At 35.5% G+C, this 21,536-nt stretch overlaps 2 protein-coding genes across 3 annotated transcripts in view; one reads left to right on the top strand and one right to left on the bottom strand.

The window, feature by feature from the left end:
• LOC123523912 (uncharacterized) overlaps positions 1-5,507 on the top strand; it is a 91,542-nt gene extending 86,035 nt beyond the window's left edge. For both annotated transcript variants that reach the window (XM_053539432.1, XM_053539433.1), the window contains one exon: positions 3,658-5,507. In XM_053539432.1, coding sequence (XP_053395407.1) covers positions 4,149-4,967 — 819 coding nt within the window. In that variant the 5' untranslated portion in view covers positions 3,658-4,148 and the 3' untranslated portion in view covers positions 4,968-5,507. The remainder of the gene's footprint in view (positions 1-3,657) is intronic.
• The window catches only part of LOC123523913 (uncharacterized), a 356,017-nt gene that overhangs the window by 28,406 nt on the left and 306,075 nt on the right, over positions 1-21,536 (bottom strand). The window lies entirely within an intron of this gene.

Genomic DNA, 21,536 nt, shown 5'->3' with positions numbered 1-21,536 from the left:
AATATGCTAGGGACCCTGGAAGCAGACCAGAAGAAGAACTGGAAATCTCATATTCCCACTTTAGCCCATGCCTATAACTCAACTACACATGAGACAACAGGACTTACTCCTCATTTCTTAATGTTTGGGAGACACCCTAGGCTTTCTATTGACGCCTTTCTCGGAATTGAGCCCGATTCTTCTCAGTCCAAGGAAAGCCATTCAGAGTATGTTTCCAATCTCAAGAAGCGGCTCAACTTCGCTTACAAGGTTGCCAACAGTGAGGCTAGACGGCAGTCCAAGCGTCACAAACGTCGATATGACTTGAGAGTTAGGGACGCCAAGATACAGCCAGGAGATAAGAGTTTTAATTAGGAATGTTCGGCTTAAGGGTAAGCATAAGTTGGCGGACAGGTGGAATAAAGAGGTTCATATTGTTGTTTCTCAACCAAATGCTTCTATTCCTGTTTTTCAGGTTAAAAGGGAACATGGCCGAAGTGGTATAAAGACCCTTCACAGAAACCTTTTGCTTCCATTTATGGGCTTACCTGTAAGAAAGGAACAGCTTAGAAAAAGTACGGAGGATGCAGAACCTACAATTCAGTTAGACGTTGAGCCCTTGAACCAGTCTACTTCCACTGATGTTCTCACTTCATTTCCCTCCAGCAATGTGTCTTCTCCGCCTCACAGTTCAACGTCTAGGTCAGATGTACCTAGATATGTCATTTCACAAAGAAGGACGTCTGCACTCAACCCTCAAGGAATTCATTTCTAGAAGAGGAACAAGCTTCCGAGAAAAACCAGCCTGGTTGCAGTCTAAAGACTGGTTAACTTAGTACCAGTTGTGATTTCATATTTCACAGTACAGTGCTTTTGATGACACTACAGTGCATCTATTATTGACACTACAGTGCGTTTGAACAGTCAGTAGTGTTTTATTTTTTCCTACTTGTAAATGTGATCATGGTTTTATTCTTTTAAACGGCTTGTCTACGTGATTGTGAACAATCCTTTATTCAGTAAGAAAAGTGCGGTGTATTTATTTATCCAGTGAATATTGTGCCAGTATTGCATTATTATCATGAAATGATAATTGTTGCTTAATAAATATAGTGCTTCAGTAATCAGATTATTTTAACAAATATCTGATCTAAAATCAGTGTTATTTCATTGTGTTTAAGTACACTGGAATTTAATTTTATTTTCTACTTAATATTTTTGATAGAACTGCAGTCTATCACGAATACCCATTGTCACGTTTTACAATGACGTGGATATCTTGTATCGGTTTGTCTACATTTTCGTATTAATATACGTTAGTGTAGTTTTTGCGCTTTTATAGCAACATCGTGAATTTGGTAGATTATATGATCCCAAGTTATGAGTATGTTGTAGTTTAGTTGATTAGTAGTTGTAGAGGACTATGAAATGTCGGGACGACATTTTACTGAGAGGGGGAGGATGTCGCAGGGTCATTTGTCTGTATATATCCTACATAAATTACTATCAAGCTTTTTCTCATTTTTCCTATATTTCGTTCCTATAATTCCATTTCATATCCATTATACATCCACATAAATATCATTTTCTGATATCATTAACTAACATGTTGTTTAACCACGGTGACGGGCCTCAATTTGAATGTATTGATATCACCGCCAATTTCCGCCACGCATGCGCACAGCCAGAATAGATTTTGAAGTGAAGACTTGAATCTTTGTCTCTCTTGGTAAAATATTACATTTGCTGTCTGCGTGTGTCTTTCAGTCCACAGAAATCCCAGAAGAGAACACACGTTAGCCCGTATCATTTTACATGAAGGGTGACACTAGTCCAGTATATATAGAATATTTACAGAATTTAAATATTCAAGGTTTTGGCACTTAATCATGTCAATAATTAATAGGTACAAACTGTTTTGTATGAACTAATCAAGTTTAACAATGTTCTTTAAAGCTAACTTGGTAACAGTTAGCAATTTAACTGTCTCTAAGGTACTGGTTTTCCACAGCCTGGAAACAGCTGTTTTAAGTCTAGGTCAGGAATGGTACAGTTACTAGTATTCAATGAAATATATTTGTTACCTAAGCCTGGGAATGGCTTTAGTGCTATACCCTGACCTGGTACCGGTCACAATACAAGCCTGGAGACAGCTACAATATTCAAAAGGATGGCTGTCTAGATATTTAATAAGCGGCATGGCACGGTTCTATGAAATGTACCAAGAACAATGTACACCAAGCTCAACGCGCCAACAAAACAACACAAAAAAATTCTTACCATAGTCTGGTAACGACTTTACCAAAGGCAAGGTCTGGTAATGACCCTTATAAAGTCTGGAGTCGACTTTCACAACAAAACAAATCACTGGTGGTTATACTAGCTTTGTTCTAAATTTGTAACAAAGTCTAAACTACTCCTGATCTACTGATGTTTTATTCACCAAGGCTTGGAAATAGCCTTAAGTTGCTATCTTTTACATTAACCTGGACTGAAATCTAAATTTTATATTTTAGATTAAACATGTACAATATTTTATTTTAAAAAAGATTGATAAGGCTGCAGTCTCCACAATTAAATCAGCACTGCTAAAGAACGGCTCTGACTTCGGTTAAATCAAGTCCTCGACTCCTCGGTATACTGGGCCAAATACTGCTAATAAATAGAACTGAATAATTTAATGATAATAAGCCGTGTAGTTTCAAAGTTTGAACAATTCGAATAGGTTTTAAAAGTATAAATAAAAAAATGTCTAAGGACAAACTGACAAACAGCCTGCATGACTATACGAGAGACGGAGGCAAATGATATTTCTAGTGTTCTAATAATTAACCTTTTCGGTATGCATGGTATGCAAATGAGGATGTAATACCAAATCTAAATAAGGCCAAAGTCGGAAATACCCGGACAGGTCTGTAACCGAGTTGATACTATGAACTTACTTCGACCGACCATGACGTCATTCGGGATACAAACGCTTCCGTATATGCAAATAAGGCGGAGCTTAACCTCTAAACTAGTGTAAACAAACAAAGTCGGACAGAAATAAATAATAAAACAATATAGAACGCTACGAATCAGCACTACATGCCAAGTATTAAATATCAAATACTTGAAAATAAAAGTTAACTATTTCTGCAGAATATAAAACAATTTCGGTCCGCTTGTACGAGATTTAGTCACCCGGTGCATACGTACAAAAATCCAAGATGGTTGACAACTGTCAAAATTTCAACCGACAAAAACTTTTATGAAGTTTTACAAAATCAACAATGGGCATTACATGAAAACATTGACTTAATTTAATACAGCAGGTGATTGTTGATTGAACTGTTGAATAACTCGGGCTGACATTGCGTACTTTTATAAAGAATCCCTGTGAAAGCTAGAATTACAGTTTAAGTAGAGTTCTAACATTTTGAAATGTAATTTAGTAAACAACAACTTAACAATGCGACTGGTTATCTGTCAATACCAAGAAATGTTACTGAACAATGAACTGTAATTAAAAAGTAGCTGACAGATAGCCTGACAACTTTAACATCAAAAATAAAAAGCTACCAATAGGCCGTAAAAACAATGCAAAACAGTTGCATCAAAACAAGGTCGTGAGGCATCATGCCTCACAACATATTCATAAAATTCGTATATTTAATAGATACAAATTGTTTCTTTTAGCACGTGCAATCGAATAAAATACGTTCCTGATTTGGCCTTAGCACATGCAAGTTTAGAAGAACTACAAAATGTCCAGCGTGAGTTGGGATATCTTCAGTTGCGTCTGTTGAAAATAAAATCAAAGAAAACTAAAGCTGTTGAAAAACCTGTCACCAGAAAAGGAGATGTTTTAAAACAAGTGAATGATATAAGGACAAAAATTAACTTCCATTTAGATAACCTTGAATCAAAAGTTATCAAGAATGCCAATGACTTATTTTCTTATTTTCCACTGCTATTGATAATACATACGATGGAATTAAGAAACTGGAAGAAAGTATTCAATCTTTGAAGGAACAAGAACATGAACTAGAACGAGTTAAGAAGATTGAGAACACTTCATCAATATTTGTGCAAATCAAAGAAGCTGGCGAGTATAAGAGAGTTAGTACAGAAGTTGTGATTGGCCAAGAGAGATTTTAAAGAAACTAAACACTTTGGGAGAACTATCAATGAACAGTTTACTTCCTGCGATAAGTCAGCTTGAATGCATCCACATCAAAGCAAAGGAAGACAAATGTTTTTGCGACATAAGTGATTTTTGTATATTGCCAAACGGAACAGCGTTACTTACAGACCATGAGAACAAGTGTTTAAAAAGACTGGACAACAAAAACCGCATTTCTGAACGGCTTCAGCTATCTGCGAAACCATATGGAATTTGCATTGTAGATGATTCAACAGCTGCTGTTACCCTTCATATGGTAAAGAAAGTTCAGTTTGTGACAACAAACACAAAAATGTCACTGAAGTCATCGTTCAGTGTTGGCGATCACTGTCGCGGTATAGCGCACTGCTATAGTCTGCTTTACGTTTGCTGTGGTGGGTGGAAGGCTGAAAATGAAGGCCCGGGGCACGTGGAGGTGTACAATACTGCAGGAACACTGATGAAAAGCTTTGATCACCATCTTTCAATACCACTGCATATAACAATCAGGAAGCAGGATTCAACTGATTGGCTTTACATAGCAGACAGCAACAATGGATTGATCATGATGACGAGCAAAGGATATGTTGTGAATATATTCACACATAAAGATATGTTGAATTATACAGGCGTGTGCTTGGGACCCGAAAATCAAATATTTGTAACCGGGTTGGATAGTAACAATGTAGCAATGCTAGCCGAAGACGGTCAATATGTTGGCACAATTTTTACGAAGAAAGAAGGTTTGAAAGAGCCACAGTCTCTGTTTTACGACAAGAAAACATCGAAACTCTATGTTATGATGGTTGACAATGACACAGTTAAAACGTTTGATATTAAGTAACACTTAACCAGCATGTTGGTTTAATATGACGTCATAGTAATTATGTTGTATTGTAAATGTAATGCTTGAGCTGTTGACCTATAAGTGATTTTTATAGAAAAGGACATTCTAAAATGCATTGCCAGCAGAAGCTGTCTTACTTTCCTAGATCGAATTTATCATGCGTTTGTATGTGGTGTTTCCTAGGAAATAGGTCTATGCGATTTTCATTTTTATAATTTTATAAAATGAAGAAGCAGATATAAAAACAGTACTGCACGATTTATATGTAAAGGGTGTGTCGGAAGGTCGTTCCTGTTTAACAAACTAGTCTTATAACAGGTCATGTGCTTTTTTTTCTGAAAGATTCCATGATCATGATACTAGTTTGTATATTGCAAAAGAACGAATGAATGCACAGACCAGTCATCGTATCAGCATTTTAAATTACAATAATGGTTTTTACCACATCGGCATAATTTCCGAATTTGTTTTATATAATCCAAAATTTGAAAAAGTAATACATTTGTATTATATTGTTTTTCAAATATTAAAAGAACAGACAGGTTTCCCGTTTAAGACTGTTTTTTTCCATATCTTGAATGAAAAATACTTGAATGAAAAATAAATATAAAGCTGATTATCATTGGAGTAAACGGTATTTCTTAAATTTATAAGTTGTGTCTTTATACCATTGGTAAAGTCTGCTTTTTTCCATTTGGTGATACTCTTACAGTGTGTCATTCTCAAAACTTCATACCTTTAGAGGATACACTGGGTTTTACCTAGAGCGCTCTTCATAACAGACCTTAAAAGGACTGACCTCTACATAGTTTGAATATAAAAGTTATTATAGGTTATTAGGGTATAATTGCTTCAGAAGATATAGAAACTTAGTTACTTAGCTATGTAATACATTAGAATGAGTTGGGTTTCCTTTTACTGATTTTACCGTTCGAAATTGAAAAGCGTTTAAACTAAACTGCATTATTAAGCTTTATATAACCGTTAAGTACGAATTCCTCCTAGGTGCATGGGAAGTTCTTATTTCACAGGCAATCCGGATTCGATTCCCGACTCAGACATTTTTTTTTTTGATTTAGTATTTTTCAAAGTATCTAAATAAAATCTCCAAATAGAAACCGGGCATTTTACACTGCATTAAGAATGCATTATACAAGTATATAGTATTGTTGTAAACGTTTTGTGGCAAATTTCTGCGAAGTCGATTTTGTCGATACAAAAAGTGTCGTTCTGTCGTACCCGCAGTACCCGTGTACAGACCGAAGGTAGACAATAATATAGTTCGACAAATAAAAGGCGCCTTAACGACATTTTCATACCCGCCAACATGAAAACTTGATAACATAAATGTCGAGTGGGCGTCCATTACTTATATTTTTCTTCGTTTAAATTACGGTGCTGTTATATTGTCGTGTTTTGTACAGACCCAGACAACACTACAGTGCGACATAAGGACGCGTTCTGTTTTGGCTAACTTTCGTGTATATGCGTCTGTCGCCCATACATGCGTAACACTCCGAAACTATTGAAGGAATTTTGTTAAACTTCAAATAATGGCAGAGACCACTGAAGTATAATGTGCAAGCACCGAAATTCTGCCTTATACACTTATCTTTCCTAAGGACCAAAGGGAATTTATGCATAACTTCACCCGAAAAATACAAGCGGAGAAAAGACAAGTACATTGTCAGTTCCTGTGGGATGGGAGATAACCGATACTATTCTTTTTCTGAATCATTTACCACTTTATATCCCTTGCTTTTACTGCCGATTGTATTTACCTTATATATGTAAAATTACACGAAATCGATTGCGGCTGGCTTAGATAAGCGGGTACTTCGAAATTACATATTTCTATTAGATTTGTGTTATCGTTGGGACATGGAGTGTCACGGAGTACATAAAGATGAAGAGGATACCCGGGGGTGAGCCCACAGGCCACTCCTGTCCCGCCGACGCCGTCCAGCTGCTGTTTTTATACTTAATTAGTATTTTTAACATATACGGCGACTAAATTTTCTAAATACTCGAATTTGGATAGCACGTAACGGTTCAAATCATATAATTTAAGATATACTTTTTTTCTTATAATATTTTTATATATGTATGCGTGTCATTATTATCACAACGTCAATCTTCAATATGATCTTTTCTGTTTGTTTTAGCACATTATTTGCTTTTGAAGTTTGTAAAACAACATATTTCCAAAAATACAAAATACAAATTCATTGTGAAGGAAGCACGTGTTGATGAGTCCACTTCATCGAAAAATGCATTGCTGACGAAGTATGTAGAGGCGTGATCGTTAGCCCGTCTGGGCTCTAACTGTCACCTCAAATCAGAGGGTCAGAGTCCTCATCTTTAAATGAAATTATATAATGCATGACACTACGTGTGGACTGAAATTTAAAAAGAAAAATCTTGCATCATGATCTGAAAGGCAAATAAATGGGTTATATTTATTGTTTCAATGTTTTTAAGGCCTCAGAATCAAAAGGAATTTTCAAATTTGATCAATATTCCAATACATGTACATTCTATTTTGTATTTATATCGTTTTACCTGTGGATAATCGTATATAAAACATTTTACTATACCTGTTACGTCACGGTTTTGTGTGCTCAGGTAGTTTAGATCAATACAGATATCGTTATTAAAATCCAATATAGTTTATGTACTGGCTTAGCCTCGCGGATACTTCGCAAATACTTACCTGCTTACTCTAGATCTACCCAACATGGGTTTGTCCATCATCATGGGGGTTCGATCCCCTGATCCGCCGGCGCCATCCAGTAGTTTCTTTTATTATTTTGTGAAGTTAAAAAAAACAATTTTTATTAACTTCTTTTCTTGATTCATAAACAGTGAAGTATTTTAAAATCTCCCAACTTGAAACATAGTTATACAAGAACTGAATCGGTAGTCAGCATTCTTATCGGTTGGAATGAAACTCACTTTTGGTGGAATTAGTAGCCTAAATTGTTTAGCAATAATATTTCTATCATGGAACGGCACGCAAATAATTTTTTCCGAATTGTCTGCATCAATGAAACAGATAATTATAAGTAAGTCATTAATGAAAACAGATTTTAGAAAAATCCACGACAGGATGCTACAAACAACATTTGGTGTAATTCAGGCCAGTAGTTTAGGAAAAGTAAAACAAAAAACAAAACAGAATGGTGACACACGAAAATAGACGACGGACGTTGACTGATGAATAGCTGACAATCCATCTACACTAATTGCTTATCTTGAAAAAAGTTAATATACAACATTTTTGCTTGTATACAAGAGAGTGTATCATGCGTCCAACCTAAAGTACATCACGCATGCACGAACGTACGCATGCACAAAACACACACACACGCATGCACGAACATATGCATGCAAAAAAAACACACACACAAACGTACGCATGCAAAAACACACAAGCACACGAAGACAAGGAAAACAGTAGAGCACCGCTGTGGAATAGTCAATTGCAAAAAGACCACAAGAATTGTGCGTGCTTAACCTATCTAAAACAATTACAAAACTGCAGGGCACAGCTAAACTTGACTCGCTGTCAAAAAACAACAACAAAAAAACCCGGCCCCTCTTGCCCTACAAATTGCCTAACATTACATTACACTTGACATTGAGGGTGGAAATCAACTGTGCAGAGAAGTGATAATATTGCTACCAGTATTTGCTTCCAAAGAATCTTTTTACAGATTTTATTAACAAAATAATTACGCAGATCAATCAGAACATTCAATATGATTTTATAACCGAAACTTTATTTAACAGATTGCAAAATCTTGAAAATATTCTGCAGATCTAATGATGAATACATCCCTATTAAATGAACCCGATCAATTTTATTGCTCATGTCTTGTTTACTCTAAGTTTATATTTACATAAACCTTGATGTGTATTCACCGTAATATTTTACTATACTTGGTAATCCATATATATATATATGAGAATATTAAAGGTTTCCCAAAACATATAGGTTAAGTATAAAACAGCTTAATGCAATGAGGTCAGATTGTACTTTAAGACAGCATTATTTATTTGGTTTTATGTCTCAAAGATCATACGGCGACTTTTTAGCTTTGATGGTGAGGAAGATCAAAGAAGTCCTTCAGTGCATTATTTTATCACGGGCGGGCACCTGGGTAGAACCATCGACCTTCTGTAAACCAGACGGAAGACCTCCTCACATGGAGAATGCAACGCTCAGAGTAAAGGTTTGAACATACATCTGTGAGGGCCAAGTGATTTAAAGTCAACGATCTTAACCAACTCATTTACAAGTTTGCTGTAAATAGCATAATAGTATTCATAAAATGGCAAAGTCAACGAATAAAGAGATCAACTGAAGTAATATACTCTCTCTAATATCCAGTTGGTTTTGTTTGATCCTTTCATTGTTTTCTCGTTTAGGGCAACCGGTAACCATGAAATTACACGTGCATTTCAATTACCGTTCAAGAACAGACTCAACCAAAAAAATATTGTAACATTCCCCCACCCCTTCCCCAAATCCCGCTAAATATCAAATGGCATGCTGTGTGAAAATCGTTTTTCGGTCCGGTCCGACTGGGCGGTATTTCGATAGAATCAATGAAAAATACCGAAGACATCGAATCCCATAGAAGCATTCTGTGCGAAATGTTTTTGCAAAGTGAATGTGTCGCATGGAGGTGCCAAAAGGGGGTTTCAAATAATTCATTAATGATTTATTTATAATTATCTGCTTATTTTTATTTTAATTTTGTGATGAAATATCGTGAATGTTGTTAAATATTTAAAACAAGAAGACCCTAAAAGCCCTGCATTGCTCACCTGAAGAAAGTAGGTCAGTAGGTCACATTTATGGTCAACGAAGTCAGTTTTAAGATCGGTGTGCAAACAGTACATGTCATCCAAATTTCAAGATGTTTCTTAAAAAATAAAAAGAAGGACAGTAGGTTACATTCCACATGACCCAGATTCAAACTTGACCTAAAGATCATCAAGATTAACATTCTGACAAAGGATACAGTCGTAAATATGGCCTCTAGAGGGTTAACAACCTTTTCCTTTGATTTGACCTGCTGACCTAGTTTTAACCCCATCTGACCCAGATTAAAATTTGACCTAAACATCATCAAGGTAAAAACTCTGACCAAGTTTTATCAAGATAAAGTCGTAAATATGGCCTCTAGAGTGTTAACAAACTTTACCTTTGATTTGATCTGGTGATCTAGTTTTTGACCTCATCTGACCTGGATTTAAATTGACTTAAGGAGTATCAAGGTTAACATTCTGACCAAGTTTCATTTAGATAAAGTCATAAATGTGGCCTTTAGAGTGTTAACAAGCTTTAGTTTCGATTTGACCCGGTGACCTAGTTTTTGATCCAACTTGACCAAGATTTTATCTCTACCTAAAAATCATCAAGGTTAAGCCTCCTTAAGATATAGTCATATATGTGGCCTCTAGAGTATTAAAAAGCTTTAAATTTGATTTGAACTGGTGACCTAGTTTCTGACTCCACTTGACCTAAATATTTACCTGACCTAAAGATCATCAAGATTAACATTCTGACCAATTTTCACGAAAATATAGGCATAAATGTGGCCTCTAGAGTGTTAACTAGCTTTTCCTTTGATTTGATCAGGTGACCTAGTTTTTGCCCCAACCTAAGCCGGATTTGACCTCGGCCTAAAGGTCATCAAAGTTAACATTCTGACCAAGCTTCATCAATAAATAGTCATAAATATGGTCCCTAGAGTGTTAACAAGCCTAACCTTTGATTTAACCTGGTGACCTAGTTTCTGAACCTGACCTAAATATCATCAAGATTAGCTTTCTGACAAAGTTTCATGAAGATACATAAAAATATGGCCTTTAGAGTGTTAACATTCTTTTCCTTTGCTTTGACCTGCTGACCTAGTTTTTGACTCCAACTGACCCAGATTTAAAGATCACCTAAAGATTATCAAGATTAACATTCTGACTAAGTTTCATGAAGATATGGTCAAAACTTTGGCCTCTAGAGTGTCAACAAATTTCCTTTGATTTGACCTGGTGACCTAGTTTTCTTTCCTATCTGACACAGATTCGAACTTGACTTAAAGATCATCAGGATTAAGATTATGACATATGAATACAGTCATAAATGTGACCTCTAGAATGTTAACAAGCATTTCCTTTGATTTTACCTGGTGATCTAGTATTTGACCCCAGATGACCAAAGATTTTATTAAGAATAACATTCTGACCAAGTTGCATTAAGATTGTGCCAAAATTGTGTCCTCTAGAGTGTTAACAGTCAAATTGTCGAACGACGGACACAGGGCGATTACAAAAGCTCACCCTTGAGCACTTCGTGCTTAGGTGGGCTAAAAACTACGAAGTAACTGAAAACGTCCAATATGTTTCCAAAACTCCTCTCAAATTTCTACATGACTTCAATAAACTATAAAATATTAATACAAAATGTAAGCTAAACGAAAATTGTCCATTTTGTGTAACTGCTCGATGGTATACCAGAGATATAAAATTCACAGATCTTTCAATTTCAGCTACATAACAACTGAGTAGCATTTACAAACTGCTAACCTTGTTTTTCATTAAAAGAAAAAAAAATGATGCTTATTTGTAGTGGTGTTTTCCTTATAATCATGTCTAAGTATATGAATGCAGTGACGAAGATATTGTACAACTGCTGCAGTTTCCAAGCATTAAAAGGTGCTGCAGGCAGGAATAATGGGTATACAACTAATGCCGCAACGTAATTGAGATAATAATAATATTAGGTACACAATGTAGAACATACGAGATAATATATCGGTTTTCAGGTTACCCAAATGTTTGATAGCTCTGACAATACATATTAGTTAAGAAGCACCAACACAGCACTGTTAACTGTTAAATGGAATTATTTCGTCAATATCATTGAAATGTCAAAAAGTAATGATTTGGACAAAATTGATTGAAGCTATATTGCCACATTTCAGTAGGGTCTCTGTAGTAGATACACGTTGCTTTGCTTCATAGTTGAGTCATTTTCAAGTTTTATTTAGATCGTTCAGCACGACATTTATGTCATATTATTTGTATTTTTAGTTTACCAGCTTGAACATTTTGATCGGTTACAATACCTACGGTTTAATGACTTGGTATAGTATATACTGAAGGTCAGTGGTTTTACCCAGGTGCCCGCTCGTGATGAAATAATGCACGGAGGGGCACCAGGGGGTCTTCCTTTACCATTAAAAGCTGGAAAGTCGCCATATGACCTACAATTGTGTCGGTGCGACAGTAAACCAAACAGAATGAATAAATAATGGTATAGTATAATCACCCCTTGGATAATGTGCCTGCTTTTTAAATTTTTCTTTTGGCAGTTTCTTTGTATATGCAGGTACCATAACCTCAGTTCCTCTTTCTAAATTCTAGTTTAATTAGTTTTGGCCATTACTGTCTCTTTTAGAGCAATCCATTATTTTAGCTTGGGACCATGACTAATGTATTATCGTTTTATGTATATGAATACATTTGCTTATATCTCTGAATTGTTTTTGGTAGTTGTAATATGTGTTGATGTTGAGTTTTGCTCAGCCCGGGTCTAGAGGGCATGAACGGTAACATGCATTTCCACTACCATCCACGAACAGGCAAGTTTCGTTTTTGTCGTGTTTCCACCTTTGAAACATTTGCATTCATTGATCAGACAAACAACGCATGTTTCAATACTAGTGAAACTCGGTCGATATGCGCATGATCTAGAGCTAGCGTAGAGAAATGGAAAAATTCAGATGGGAAATTACCGTAAAAGTTTATTTAATCTTTTAAGGTCATGCATTGTGTGTGATAGCTGGATCTATTTTTAAGTTGGAGAGAGTAAACAGGCCCGGTAGGGAAATTACCACAGTTTCAGGAAAGTAGGTCATAAAAAAGTTCGGCAAGGCCATGCAGAGTTGGATCTATTCTGATAGTTATCGGCCGATGCGCGAAAGATATATTGCTAAGAGAAAAGGGAAATACAGATGTGAAATCACCGTAAGAGCTTGATTTATCCTACAGGCTTACGGAAAATCAGAGATAAAATGCTACTGTACTTAAGATAAAATTCCACTAGAATAAGCAGAAATTACCACACCGTTTTGCAAAAGTAGGTCGTGTCAGATGTGTAATTACCGTAAAACTTTACTTATACATAATTGGATCATTTTGAGCGTTCTCGGTCTTTAAACTGTTTGCATGTTCTAAAATGTTATATAACTACATCGATAATTTATAAAACAGGATAGTAATAAGCATTTTAATTGAATGATGATACAGAATATTTTACTTTGTCGCGTTTGTATCGTTTGATCAGCAGAAGTATTTTTGAGAGGAAAAAAGAAATTAATTCTTGGTTTTCTCTGCAAAAATAACCTGGCTTTCAAGTTCTGAAACAAATATTCTAACTTTCATAGAAGACAAAAATTGCTTGGCTTCAAGTAAAATCCAAGGACTCTAAATAAGAAATTCTTGAAAATGGTCAACTCCTAACAGTTGATCATTTCTCGTTTCTCTTTGAGTGTTCATAATCGGTACCAATAAAGACTCAATTGTATCTAGCTCTTAAATTCCCTCTTTTTTTAAAAGTTGTTCTCTTTCCTGCTTCGTTGTGCCCTAAATGGTGCTTCCTTTAATCTCTGCTTCTGCAAAATCATAAGGTGTATATTATGTGCTCAGTTACTACGTACTAGTACATATACATATTTACACATACCGAGAGGTCTGTATAGACTGCTGCTTTCTTTGAATGTTGCCTTTCCTGTTGGAAACTGTCCTTGCTTTTTACATGGTTGTTGTTAGCCTAAAAGTATTTGAAAACATTTACCCTGTTAGACATATCTTATTAGTATATGCCGTTATCTCGGCAGCATAGACCTACTACCATAGAATAAACAACCAAATTAAAGATACTCTTGGTTTAAATCTGATCTGATTACGTTAGTTAGAGGTCCGTCAGTGGGTAGATTCCACTTTTTTAACCAATTTTAGTAATTATAAATAGATCTGACTGCATTAGTTGGAAAACCATATTTGAGTTGTAAAAGAATCGTTAATTATAATTAGATCCGACTTCGTTAGTTGGAAGTCCATATCTGGGTGGGTTGTTAAAGAATAAAGATTCCCCTGGTTTAACCGTTTTGGATATAAATAGATCTGACGTCGTTTGTTGGAAGTCCATATTAGGCTATAAAATCGGAAGTTTACGAACTACGTTGTATTTCTAGGTTATACTATGCCCAAACAAGGTAAGACTTTTTGTCTTCAAAATATTTGACGTTATTTTGCTTTTCAGCTGCTGGGATACTTAATAATTACATGATTTTAAGTTGTTTACGCATATTTTGACATATTCTATTAACTTCCTAAGCAGAAAAAGAACCGTTAGAAAAACAAATGTAACTAAATATTTAGTTTGTGTTTGGTTTTAGTCCGCTTCCTGTGTTCCGATGGAAGTGTTTAAGGTTATCTGTATTTCCGTTCGCCAGTCAAATGGGATCATGTGCATGAACTTCGGCATATGGATAGATAGCAATATGGAAAATATGCATATCCCTTTTCTGTTATAGGATAAATGCGGTTATTATGACCAAAGGGGTCCGGCACATGAGTGGATTAAGTTTAATGACTTATTTTTGAGTCCTAGAGCCATAATTGTGAAAAAAATCATAGTAATATAACTACTCCCTAGACAAGAGTTTTTACCCCGCAGAAGCTATGTTTTCAACTACTTTCTTTACATGGCCAGAAAAAAAAATATTATCAGATATTTTTCCATTCAAACATTGCATTCAGTTATTCAAATGAATCAACTTTTAAAATTACCTCAACATATTTTCATATATTTATCTGTCTTTCGACAATTCGACATCGTACCGAACAATACACAGAGCGAATGCGAAGTCTAACAACATCGCGTAACAACATATCAAGCTATACGCAGTCAGTAAAGACAACATTCTAGACCTTCCGCGGACAAAACAACCATTGCAATACAAATGGTGAATAAAAACAATAATCTAACCGGCAAAGTTCAATTCCTGAAAAGCCAAGGTTGTCTCCAACACTTAATTTTTTTATTCGATCAAAGTAGCTGTCAAATTACAATTCACGCGACTCTGGAAAAACCCGTAATACAATTAAATCGCCGATTGGTCAGGTAAAAATAGTGAGCCAGTCAGAGCGCGTATGTGCAAACATATGACGTACGAAGCAAAATGGTAGCGGTTAGATATTTTAGAAAGAAAAAAGTTTAAAACAAGATTTATGGCCGATGTTGGTGCTATGTAAATACAACTTTGGCGGTTAGTTTGTAGTTTTCAGTTAAAACTCATATTGCAATGGTTGTTTTGTTCGCGAATGGTACAGAACGTGGATTTTACTGACTGCTTATATCTTTATTTGTTGTTACGCGATGTTGTTAGACTTCGGATTCGCTGTTAGTATTGTTCGGTACGATGTCGAATTGTCGAAAAACAGATAAATTATGAAAATATGTTGAGGTAATTTTAAAAGTTGATTCATTTGAATAACTGAATGCAGTGTTTGAATGGAAAAATATCTGATAATATTTTTTTTTCTGGCCATGTAAAGAAAGTAGTTGAAAACATAGCTTCTGCGGGGTAAAAACCCTTGTCTAGGGAGTAGTTATATTAGTATGATTTTTTCACAATTATGGCTCTAGGACTCAAAAATAAGTCATTAAACTTAATCCACTCATGTGCCGGACCTCTTTGATTATGACAAAACGTGACAAGTATGTCAAAATGGTCTCCTGCGGTGACTTAAAAAGTACAAGGCCTTTTCATAAAACTTGCTAGGTGGATGAATTGCAAAATGGAGAGTATGCACGTCCTTTTCTGTTCGTTTTTAGCGATGCGTTATTGTGATCGCACGATGTCCGGCGTCTGTTGTCTGTCGTCTGTTTATCAACATTTAGTTTTTGTATGCAATGGAAGCTGTATTTTTCAATTAAACTTCATAGAATTTAGTCAGAATAATTTCCTTGATGATATCGAGGTCAAGTTAGTATATGGGTCATCTGGGGTAAAGAAAATAGGTTGCTTGGTCAAATCAAAGAAACATATTGTGTATGCTATCGGGACGACATTTTACACTGGATCTTCATGAAATTTAATCATAATGTTGGATTGGATGAAAAGTAGGAACTTCACAGGTCGCTCAACACAACAAAAACGAAAATGTTGCAGGCTCGGTTTGATTGAGCCTGTTCATGGACGGTAGTGGAAATGCAAAGTCTAGGTCAAAATCATATATGGGTCATCTGGGGTCAAAATCTATGTCACCCGGTCAAATCATAGAAAAGCATTGTGTTCGCTATAGGGGCTGCATTTTACACTGCACTGGATATTCATAAAGTTTAGTCAGACCGGTTGCCTTGATGAAATCTAGGTCAGTTTCGAATATCGATAATCTGGGCTCAAAAACTATCCGCTAGGTCAAATCAAAGAAAAACCTTGTGTATGCAAAAGGGACTTCATTTTACACTTCATGAAATTTGACCACTTTATTTGTCTGATTGAACCTAGGTCGATTTGAATATGGATCATCTGGAATCAAAAACTAGGTCACCCGGTCAAATCAAAGAAAGGCATTGTTAATGCAATAGTGACTGCATTTTTACACTAGATCTTTGTGAAACTGTATCAAAATATTGTCTTCATAAAATCTAGATCGACGTTAAACAAGGTCTAAAACTAGGTCGCCCAGTTAAATAAAAACACAAACAAACAAAACTTTGTGATGCAATCGGGGCTACATTTTACACAGGGTCTTCATAAAATTTGATTACAATGTTTGTCTATATAAAGTCTAGATCAAGGTTGAATATAAGCCATGTAGGTTCAAAAATTAGATCACCCGGTCAAATCAAAGAAAACCTCGTGTATGCATTAGGTATTGCGTTTACACTGGGTCTTCGTAAAATTTGATCGCAATATTTGTCTGGATGAATCTATGTCAGGTTCAAATATGAGTCATCTGGTAAAATCTTAGTATAACCCGGTAAATGAAAAACTTCAAGTATGCAATAGTAGCTGTATTTTACACCGGATCTTTATGGAATTTGATCATAATGTCTATCCGGATGATATTTAGGTCAAGTTCAAATATGAATTATTTGGGGACAAAAACTAGGTCACCCGGCCACATTAAAGAAAACCCCTGTGTGCGAAATAAGGGCTGCATTTTACACTTGATATTCATAAGATTTTTTTTCTAAATGGCTGCCTTGATAGTCAAGTTTGAATTTCAGTAATCTGGGGTCAAAAACTAGGTTGCTAGGTCAAATAAAAAAGTACCCTGTGTATGTAATATAGACTACATTTTATACGGGATCTTTATGAAATTTGATCATAAGATTTGTCTGGATAAAAACTAGAATAAGTTTGAAAATGGGTCATCTCGAATAAAAAGAAACTAGGTCATCCTGTCAAATCAAAGAAAACTATGTGTACGAAATAGGGACTGCATTTTACGTTGGATATTCTTGAAATTTGAACAGAATGTTTTTCATGATGACGTCTAGGTCAAGTTTAAATATGGGTCATCTTGGGTGAAAAACTAGGTCACTCGATCAAATGATAGAAAAACCTTATGTACGAAATAATAATAGTTACATTTTACACTGGATCGTCATGAAATTTGATCGAATGTTTGTCTTAAGGAAATCTTGGTCGAGTTCAAATAGGGATCATCTTTGTCAAAAACTAGGTCACCAAGAAAAATCAAGGAAACATTTTGTGAATAGGGACTACATTTTAGGCAGGATGTTCATGAAATTTGATCACAATATTTGGCTGGATGAAATCTAGGCAAAGTTCGAGTCATGTTGGATAAAAACTGTGTCATTTGATCAAATCAAAAAATATCTTGTGTATGCGTTAAGGGTTGCATTTTAGGCTTGATATTCAGTTTCATCAGACAGCTTGTCTGGTCGAATTCTATATCAGGTTCAAATATTGGTCATCTTGGGTCCAGAACTAGGACACCCGGTCAAATAAAATACCTTGTGTAAGCGTTAAGCGCTGCACTTTAGTCCGGATTTTTATGAAATATGATCTTGCCGATTATTTTGATGAAATCTGAGTCAGGTTTAAATATTTGTTATCTTGGGTCAAAAATAGGTCAAGCAGTAAAATAAAAAGGTACCTTGTGAAAAACCTTATGTATGCAATAGGGGCTGCATTCCAGACTGGCTATTTATGAAATTTGGTAAAAATGTTTCTCTTGATGAAATCTAGGTCTTGCTGCATTGTGGGTCATGTAGGTACAAAAATGTACAGTCATGTTCAGGAAGTTTATTCCGGCTGTTCTCTGGTGATCAACCAAGGACCATTTGGTCCTCTTGTTTGTTTTTTCTGGATACAAAAGCTGTTGCTATGGCAACAGTTTTGGTTGCAATGACAGTAAATAGTAAAACAATATAATTGTCCAAATGACTGTTCAATGTATATATATATTCATATTTGTTTGTCCAGACGGAATATTTGACATGCATGGAACAATCTTATTTATATTTGGCATGAATGTTAATCTCAGTGAGACGAAGTGTCATGCACAAACCTCAGTTTGCTATCGCAAAGGTCAATGTCCCAGTTGGAGGTCAAACGTCATGTCATTTTCCGGCCCATAACTTCGACATGCATCGAGGAATCTTGTTTATATATAGCATAAATATTCAACTTAATGAGACAGAGTGTCATATGCAAACCCCAGGTTCCTGTCTCAAAGGTCAAGGTCAGAGTTAGGGGTCAAAGATCATTTTAGATCTTCCCAGGCCATAGAACTGATAAGTATCGGGTAATCCTTTTTCTTTTGCGTAAGTATTCACCACTATGAGACGAAGTGTTGTGCGCAAACATCGGTCAAGGTCACACTTTGGGGTCAAAAGTCATTTTAGAGCTTGTCCGGGCTCTAACTTTGCCATGCAATCCTTTTTTATTTGGCATACTAGTAAATGTGTGCCTCGATAAGACAGAGTGTCGCATGCAACATGGTCCCAGACCCCCATCGCAAAGGTCAAAGGTTAAAATATGGTGCTGTCAGTCTTTATGACACCTGGCGGGCTCAAAATTTGCCCGTGTGAATCAATATTTTCATGTAATTGATAAATATGTATGAATAAGTTCATTTATCTCTCATTGTTTTAGTCACATATGGCGAATACGGATTCTGTCATAACTTTAAAAGCACACACTATCAGTTATATATTAGTTTTATGCATAATAATTCATACTGCCCCATTCGATTAGGTGGTTCAGGTTGGAACGATGTTGATTGACTGGTATGTTTTTATAGGCAGACCATCTTGTATACCAAAATAACTCTCGGTAACTAATAGGACTTCGGTTTAAACTAATTTAGTTCATGAAACTTTACGTTCAGAACTATACGACACCTGAATGACCAGTCCTAGAACTATCTAGGAAGGTACTTGTTTCACTTTTCACGTCTTTGATATAACATGGCCAGGGAGCCAACCAAAGACCATCAACACTTGTAGTGGGTGCTCTAGCAATAGGCTACCGAGACGTTTTTAAATCTTATTCAGATATTATTTACATAATAATTATTAAAAAATCTGAGACAGAAACTTTTTTCAAAAGTATATCATTTTACAACCTTTCACTTCGCTTTCCCTTTTCCGGGTTTGGGATGCTCTTAAATCCCGAAAGGTGCGGCCTGATTTAGTTAATGTCATTTGTTCTGGTTTGACATGTACAAATATTTCCTCTGGTTTAAGCATTGCCTAAGTATTTAAAGGTGATGATTTTGATTTCAGTACAATTCTTTGACAAATTCCACTTTTTAAGGTTTATTTAAGAAATAAAATGGTTTATGAGGTAGAATCCTGTTAGATATATCAGTAATATTGTATGACAATCTTCGCTTTTTGAGATTTGTTAAAGAATTAAAATCGTTTGGAGATAACATGACGCCAAGGTGTGCTAGTAATCGGTATCAGGAGGCGTATCCGGCGACTTACTGCCTTTGTGCCTATTAAAGATCTAAAAGGTTTCATTTGGTTCTAGTAAATTAATATAGAAAAGTTAAGTGTCAACATTTTTGCAAAAGCTCATAGTTTTTTTTCGTTTTATATAAATTTTTTTCGAAGGGCAGCTGTAAGTACTCAAAAAGTCGTCAAATGCTCTTATGATGTCCTACATGCGTAAACAAGGCGTTGGGAACACATTAAAATCAGGATTAAATCTGAATTTTACCTTATATATATGAAATGACAAACCATGTTTTTCTTAGAATGGTGTTCAACATCATATTTTGATAAGAAAATACCAGTTTTTTCTAGGTTGAAGCAATTTTTACGAAATGCGATATTTTCATGACAGGTTACGAAGTACGTTATGTATCTGCATTACTATTTTCAATATAACAACAACATTATTTAAGGTATTTTATCAGCATTTCTTGTCTTTCACTTCTTGCGAGAAAGTCCTTGTGTTGAAGGTCTGTCTATAGGAAATCAATGAATAACAAAAATTATGGAGTTGGCCTTAATGTAGTCCAACCGTGGTCAAGTGACTGAGACACGGGATAAAAGCGCTACTATTGCGTAGGTAGACATCAGGAGGTACATACTTTCAGCTCCATTTTACCCGTCAGCTTCGTATCAAACTTGGAAGAGTATAACTTAGCTTAATATCATCAACAGACATTCTTCGTTATATACTTATATGTGGACCACCGAAGTATAATTTTGATTAACTACCTTGATACATTGCATGAAAAGTTTCTCACGAACTCGTTATGACCTGATTTACCTGACCTATTCCTTTTATCCACATGATGGGCATCTGTCTCTGTTCTGGGTATCAGCGGGTTCTCCCTTGGATCGTTTCCGTAAACCATTTATCTGTTGCTTCAGCCTAGGTCTTTTAACGCGATGGGTTTCCTAGCCCCGTGCACAAACCTCCTCCGTTTTCATCTGGGCTTGGGACCGTCCTTGGCTCAGTAAAGTTTGCTATGAATCTTTGTTTATTCCATTGTAATGTCTTATTAGCTATTTGTGTTGGTTTCTTTAGTTTAATTTTTAAACATTTTCAAAACTTACATAAAAATACAAGCATTTCAACGAATTTAATTTGCCACGATCCATTGGTTTAGCTATAACCCTCAGAACGTTGTTTGAGATAATTGCAATTAAATTTTCAACCAAAAGAAGTTTCAGAAAATTTTACATACACAGTTGAGCTAATTTCAGTGACGAGTTTTACAGTAATTACTTTGAAGCATTGAATTTCGCGCACAAATGTGTTTTATTTTTGTTTTAAGTAGTCATTGAATACATATTTAAACATAGTTAGAAAGAATTACATAATATATAAATGTGTAAAGTACCTGAAAGCTTTCATTTTGGTTCCATAGTAGTGTTTTTCTTCGTGACTAAGCATGATCATTCGTTAAAAGTCGTGAAAACGCTGATGTATGATTGACCATTTAAACTGTTCAAATCATAAAAATAGGAATATTATCATTAATTATATATGA

Source organism: Mercenaria mercenaria, chromosome 3, assembly GCF_021730395.1.
Source record: "Mercenaria mercenaria strain notata chromosome 3, MADL_Memer_1, whole genome shotgun sequence".
NCBI classification, from domain to species: Eukaryota; Metazoa; Mollusca; class Bivalvia; order Venerida; family Veneridae; genus Mercenaria; species Mercenaria mercenaria.
This window is presented reverse-complemented; position numbering and strand designations above follow the sequence as displayed.